This window comes from Gastrolobium bilobum, unplaced genomic scaffold, assembly GCF_033153095.1.
Source record: "Gastrolobium bilobum isolate Gb01-03AN ecotype WA unplaced genomic scaffold, APGP_CSIRO_Gbil_v1 utg40870, whole genome shotgun sequence".
Classification (NCBI taxonomy): Eukaryota; Viridiplantae; Streptophyta; class Magnoliopsida; order Fabales; family Fabaceae; genus Gastrolobium; species Gastrolobium bilobum.
Genome location: NW_026899218.1, coordinates 17143 through 24477, shown reverse-complemented (window position 1 = coordinate 24477; position 7335 = coordinate 17143). Strand labels below are relative to the sequence as shown.

At 32.5% G+C, this 7335-nt stretch overlaps 1 protein-coding gene across 1 annotated transcript; it reads left to right on the top strand.

Moving 5' to 3' along the window:
- Window positions 1-1126: 1126 nt before the first annotated feature.
- LOC133288352 (putative protease Do-like 14) lies at window positions 1127-6979 on the top strand (the record flags this gene model as incomplete). Its single annotated transcript, XM_061486079.1, has 7 exons — window positions 1127-1259; window positions 1351-1478; window positions 4773-4984; window positions 5211-5292; window positions 5426-5568; window positions 6050-6170; window positions 6887-6979. Coding segments are annotated over exons 1-7 (912 nt in total), but the record flags the coding sequence as incomplete, so codon positions are not given.
- Window positions 6980-7335: the final 356 nt, after the last annotated feature.

The following is a 7335-nucleotide window of genomic DNA, read 5'->3' as shown; positions in this document are numbered from 1 at the left end:
TTCTGTCTCAGTTATTGTTACCCCTCTTCTATCTCTTCCCTGTTCTTATGTAATCCTGTTGGATATTTGTTATACCCCAATTGTTGAATTGATTTAAAATATGTTTGATGATTACAATCAATTTAATGTTAATTAAATTGATAATATTTTATTGTCTTGAAATTACTAATGAGCTGATTGTTTGAGATATCAGAATAATATTTATTCTGATTTGAAATAGTATTCAAGATAATTGAAGGTTGCATGAAAATTGAAGAAGATATGAAAGATATCATGGGATCAGTATTCAAGATAATTGAAGATTCCATAAAGATTGGAGAAGATATGGAAGATATCATGAAGAGATATAAAAGCATGGAATCAAGTAAAGATTAGGAAAGATTTTATCTTTTTAGATTTCATGTAAGAGAAATAAAATGCCAAAGATTTGATTAGGATTGCATTGCATAATAGATTAAGATGTTATTATTATAAATAGGGCTCATTGCATATTATTTCAGTGTGGAGAAAATACGAGAAATAGAAGAGAGAAGAATATACAAGAAAGAAAATAGAAAATTATATTTTTAATATTAGGATTCTTTCTTGTGCATCAATTGAAGAGCTTTCTCAAGAACATTCATACATTCATTCATACATTCATTCATACCAGTTATTTACATTCATTCATACCCCAATTATATTTGTATAAAGTATAAACACTCGTAAGCAGAGGCTCTTAAGTTTCATAAAAGAAATATTCATTATGAGAACTCTGATTCACATTCATTCATCCTTCCAGTATTTATACAACCATTGTAAGAAAGAAAAAGAGAAAAGCTAAAAGCGGGAAAGCGTAATAGAATGTAACCAACACATGCCTCATTCTGTTTTACTTATCCACGTGTCATAATCTTAACATTATAGTTAGTTATATGAATTAAACTGTTCCTTTTCTGATGTGGAACTACGTTGCTCCAAAGAGAGGCATCAAGTTGTTGCTTCGGTGCCCATTAACTAATTTCAGCTTTAGCCCGCGGTTTTGAATTTTGAAAAGCAAGACTCTGCTTTGTTTTCGTTTCGTTGCTCGTTGATCGTTGTCTTTGTGGGGAAGAGTGTGGAAGCTTAACGAACGTTGACGATCGTCATGAACATATCTGAGGAAACTTCTGGGGCTGTTGGTGATAGGTCAAGTTCAAGTGATTATTTTGGCAGACATACTATTGCAAATGCTGCTGCTAAAGTTGGACCTTCCGTTGTTACTATTGTGGTTTCCCAAGGTATACATTTAGGGTTCTTTTTTAACCTTAAAAAGTTTTGTGCTTTGATGCCCTTTTAGTTTATTCTGAAGATTAGGCATCAACCGTGTAGATTTGAATGGTATTACTACCAAAAGGAGTATAGGATCGGGAACCATCATCGACAAGGATGGTACAATCTTGACATGTGCTCATGTCGTGGTTGATTTTCAAGGCACCAGAAGTTTTTACAAAGGGAAGGTTTGTGTACATGCTAAGTCATATCTTTCCAACATAGACTTGTAACATTAAAGCTTTATGTGATGCAAATTTAAGATCTTGTACAATATGGGTGTTTCTCAAACATATGTCTCGAGTACATTGACATGAATCTAACTTCAAGTTAGAGTTATAGGAATTTTTTTGATAGATTTCTTGGGTGAGACAAAGCTAGGGTGGCTTAGGATATGGTTTGGGTAAGTCAGAACTTTCTAAGTCATGGTTTGAAAATTCATTGGTCCATTCCCAACAAAATAGGGTATTACTAAATTGTTATTCAACTAGTTTTGATTGCCTTCACAACTGAATGGAAATGATTCTTTGGCACACTGATAGAACCCAAAGTAAAATTACACAAAATAAAGCTGAAACTATGGATTTTTGCATTAAGCTCACTGAATATCATGATGATATCGGTGGAGTCAGTGTCAGAGCCAGGATTTAATTTTAGTCGGGGCCAAAAGTTTGACATATGAAATTATCAAAATATTTTTATAATTATACAAATTTATTAGAAAAAATTTACTTAAAATTTTTAAAGTAATAGGATTGATGTTATTTTAACAAATAATAAATATTTATTTAATATTTAAAATATAATATAAAATTAATTTAGTGAAGAAAGTGCAAATTATATGTATATATACATATGTAAAATTTTCATGTGATTTTTATGAACATTTTCATGTGATCTTTATGAACATTATTTCATATGAAGTTAATGGAATTTTATTTCATGTGATGTTAGTGAAAATTTATTTCATGTGATCTTTGTGAATAATTGTTTTTATCTTTTATATTTTAATTTGGTTGGGCCTATAAACTTTAGTTTGCAACTTGGTAGGCCGTATATGTTGTATTAGGTTTTTTAGTTTTTTATAATAGGTCAGGCCAAACCTATAAATCAAGTCTTTAATAGGCTAATAGGCTAATATAAGATCTAAATATTTTACATAGGCTTAGGTCATCAAAGCCAAAGTTTGGCCTTAATTGGCCCATTTATACCCTTAGTTGTGATCTGTGAAGAACATCAATGTAGAGAGACAACAAACTTCACAATTCAAAAGAAGGGAGTTACTAATCTCATGTTGCTTGAGATAGTTCTCTCATGTGTGCGAGATAAATATATGGGGTCCACACTTTAAAACAAAAGAAAAAAGAAATGGAAAAAGCTAGCACAAAATTCGATCAGTGTATAACATGAGAGAGCTATCTCCAACGAAATGAGAAATATTTCCTTGAAAAAAAAACATGGAACAATTAGTGACAAATGTCTAAAATCATTTAAATGACATTGGATCCACATAAATTATTTAATCAGTGTTTAGATATTTTACAAATTTTAAAAGGGAAATTATACTCTTATGTTGCATAAGATTCATCTCTCAGGTTACACTCACATAAAAATATGTGCCTCACTTTTTTTTCTTTTTTTCTTTTTTCTTTTTTTAAAAATGGTGGGCCCCACATAATTTATCTCACAACATAAGATAACTTCTCTCTTACAACATGAGATAAGTAAAGGCCAGTTTAAAAATACAAAAAAAGAAGAAGTTGTTAATGAATATGTACAAGAAATTTTTGTACTCCATATATATACATATATCTTCATTGTTTTTTTCCTTAGCAATTTTCACTAGTTTATAGCTAAATTTCTCATTCCTGTTGTGAAATCAAATACAAATAACACTAAGAAACAATTCAATTCCATTACCAATAGCAACAGTAGCTCTATATTAAAATAATATTTAAAAAAAGATAAATGTAAAATAACACTCCATTTTTCAAAAGAAATAAATTCAATAAATACAACCACACACAAAAAGTTGTAAATAAAAAACAAAAGAGACATGAATTTCACTCATGTTAAAAACACCCAATAAACAATTATGATCAGCAAAGACAAAGAAATTCTCTTTTACAAGGTTTAAAAATATAAATCAAATTTTTCCCCGAGCGAACAATATAATTACCAATGCATATTCCGAGAACATGTATTCTTAAAATCTTGAGAAAGGAACAAAACACCGTACCTTGTCGCAGAATGGCTAGGTTTCAGGTGGTGAGTGTGAATAAGAAAAAAAGGTTTAAAGAAAACCCTAATTAAAAAAAGATAAAAGGAGAAGAAGAAGAAAGCAATAAAGCACAGCTCTAAATCTTCGTCTGTTACCATTGTTAAAATTTTAGCTAGGGCCAACTTATAATTTTAGCTAGGACCCAATTATAATTACTTATATAACTCTATATAATAAATAAAATTTGTTAAAATATAGCCGGAGCCTAGGCCCTACCTAAATATAACGTGTCTACGCCATTGGTTGGCGTGCGTATGGAGAAGTACAGAAAAGAAAATGATATCCGGCTTTGGAGGCCATTCTCTCCCCCTTTCGATTTCTGTCTCAGTTATTGTTGCACCTCTTCTATCTCTTCCTTGTTCTTATGTACTCCTTCCTCAGAAGCTGTTATAGCATCATCAACCATCTAGTCACCCTTTTATAAGCCTGATTCTCTATGGTGCCCCCTGGCGTACACCCTATTTATGGGTGGGTTCCTATCACATACCTTAGTATTGCACAAGCACAACACCTCCTTGCAATCATATATGATATTTTATTATTGAGTGTAAAGAGTGACAGACAGATGAGTTACTCCTTTAGTCGTAGGCTTTGTGCTTTAGCTTACTTGGCAGAATGGTTGGTTTAACTTGAATGTGTAATCTTTTATTAAAGGGTTTTATAATTCTCATGTAATATAAGAATTATAATTCTCCTACACACCCTTCGATTTCCGTGCTGATATGGGCTCCATACATGATTTTTTCTAATATATGAGTCCTATATATTTTTTATCTCTGACATAAGAATTCCCTTCTCATGTAACGTGAGAATCATAAAGCCCTTTATTAAATTATCTCTACCTGTAAATCATTTTAGACTATTCATATGCGAGTTTTTTTTTTTTTTTTTGTATAAATAACATTTTTCCCATTCTCATTATTTTGGCTCCAAGGGGCGAACCAGAGCAGTGATAAAACTATTCCTTCATGATTTAAAGGTTATGGGTTTGAATCCAGGAAACAACCTCTTTGCAATTATGTAAGGGTAGGGCTGCGTACAAAGATTTTCTCCATCCCACACTCGCTAGTCGGGTTTAACGAAAAGTGGTTTTTTTTTTCCTTCACTATTTTGGCTCCATGAAGACATCAGATGTATATATGACAAAGTATGACTATGGACACTCATTTTTGGGTTTTACAACCAATGGTTGATTGTACAGGTTGAAGTCACTTTGCAAGATGGAAGGACATTTCAGGGTAAAGTGGTAAATGCTGACATGCATTCAGATATTGCTATTGTGAAGATCAATTCTGAAACCCCACTACCAGAAGCAAAACTTGGTTCTTCAAGTACGCTTCGTCCTGAGGATTTAGTAATAGCCATGGGCTGTACGCATTCCCTTCAGAATACTGTCACTTTGGGCATTGTAAGGTGTGAAGAAAAAATTTCAGATAATAATAGATGGGTCATTGTTTTAAGCTTTTTTCTTTTGTTTTAAACTTTGCCATCTCATATAATAGATTTTGGAAGCTAAAGCTATATGGTTGTTTGGCGCAGTAACTTATTATTTGACCATGAAGCTTATTAAGTTTTAAAAAGGGGCTCCTGGTTTTCTTTTTGACTAATGAAATTTATGTCTTGTATGATTTTCGCATAGTTGTGTTGACCGGAAAAGTAGTGATTTGGGTTTTAATGGCACGCCAAGAGAGTATTTACAAACAGATTGTGCAATCAATGAGGTATATTTTCCTCTCTTTCTCCCCATAAGCTCCCAATGTACCCAACTTGGTTTGCATTTGTTGTACGGACCAAATCTTCATGTGCATGTTTATTCAGTATGCTTGCGTGTTTTTATCTCCTTCTATGGTATAGGGAAATTCTGGAGGACCTCTTGTCAACATGGACGGAGAAGTTATTGGTGTGAACCTCATGAAAATGATGGTTGCTGATGGGTTGAGTTTTTCTGTACCAATCGACTCTGTGCCTAAAATTATAGAGCATTTCAAGAAAAATGGGTATGTTATTGATTTTATCCTTACTATTTTTATTCCACATGCATTGGAAAATAGGATGTAATTTGTTGTAAAATATTGTCAGCTTGTCATTTGTGTTATGTTACATTCAGAAAAGGATGTTTTACATTATGAGATGAAAGTTAAATGGGTTAAGTGTGTGTCATTTTAAAGGATGTAAAGTTGTGTCATTTTAAGAGAGAGAAAAAGATAGATAAAGAAAGAGATAAAGTTGACAAAAAAAATAAAGGTGTGGGTCCCACCTCTTTGTGAGAGTGAAAAGATATAAGTTGTGTCATTTTAAATGATAAACACTTTTCCCAAGTTAAATTACGCAAAATATTTTACAATTTTCATTTTAATATATTATACAAATAGTCCATAAAACATTATTGATTTAAATATTTTTATGTCAAATTCATACACTAGTAGTTGATCTCTAGCAGGTTGAGGAAGTCAATAAACATTACTTAATGTTGTCCAGGAGAGTAGTGCAGCCTTGGATTGGGCTAAAAGGGCATGATCTTAACGAGATGATTAATGCGCTGCTTCAAAAGATAGATGCTTCATTCCCTAACATGGATAAGGGCATTTTTGTATCATCGGTATGTCCCGAATTAGTCATTTCTATCTATCCTACTTTTTTACACACTCTACTGTGCCAGTATGAGCAAATGGCCCTTGAAATTGTATTTGTGTAATTTTTCAAAGTCTACATTCACTGGACATAATCTTTATGCTTTTTTTGGGAGACAAATCAGTTGCAAATATGTTGGCAACAAGTAAAGGATTTTTGTTAAAATTATCTGCCTTCTTTGAGGGCAATGCATTGGCCAATAAATAATATTTCTTTTTGTTAGGATGTCAACTTTCCAAAGAGACTATTTTAGTGAAGCAGTGGTCAGTTCACACTTTCACAAGCTTGTTATATGTAGCAGGCTGCTTTCTTGAACAATGGCTCTTTGTGGATCCAGAATTAGGGATGGATGTTGTGTATTTGTGAATGATAATGGATTAGTAAACTAGAAAACTAGGAAATAGGAACCTAGAAAACTGAGAAACCATGAGCTATACAATGCTTAATTTGTTAATGAAGAAGTTAAAGAATGGAAAGACTAATAGAGGCCACTTCCTGCACTTTCTGATCATGTGGCAAATGTGCAATTCTCTATTTGATTTGGTTTTTCTTAATTTATGTTTTTCATTGTAATTATCCTCTGCATGGAATTGTTTCTTTTCTGGAATAATATGCATTGCGTTCACTAATGCAAGGCAACCCTTAGAATTCTTGAAATTATATGACTTGAAAGTTTTTGACTAGGCAACTCCCGGGTCCCCTAGTGATTATTCTGGGTTCCGTCCAGGCGATGTTGTCGTTGAATTTGATGGGAAACCTGTCGAAAACATGAATGTGGTATTGTGATATTTTGTATATTATTATTTAACTTTTATTCTAATTTTGCTTTTGAAGTGAGATGATTTGGTAGAAAATACAATTGGACTATAATTTGATGTCTCTTTGGAGTCCTTGGGCTATATTTGGATTGATGAAAAGGAACGGAATGCTGGGGAATGGAGGGTAATGCAACGTGAACATGATGGAATTTGTTCCATTCCATCCATTACCTTTTTTTTCTTTCCTCCCAAGTTGAGGGGATAAAATGAAACCATTCTAATAAAGATATTGGTCCTGCCATTCCATCCATTTTCCAAACATTGGAATGGACTTTTTATTCTGTTCCATTATGAAATATCCAAACAATAGTATGA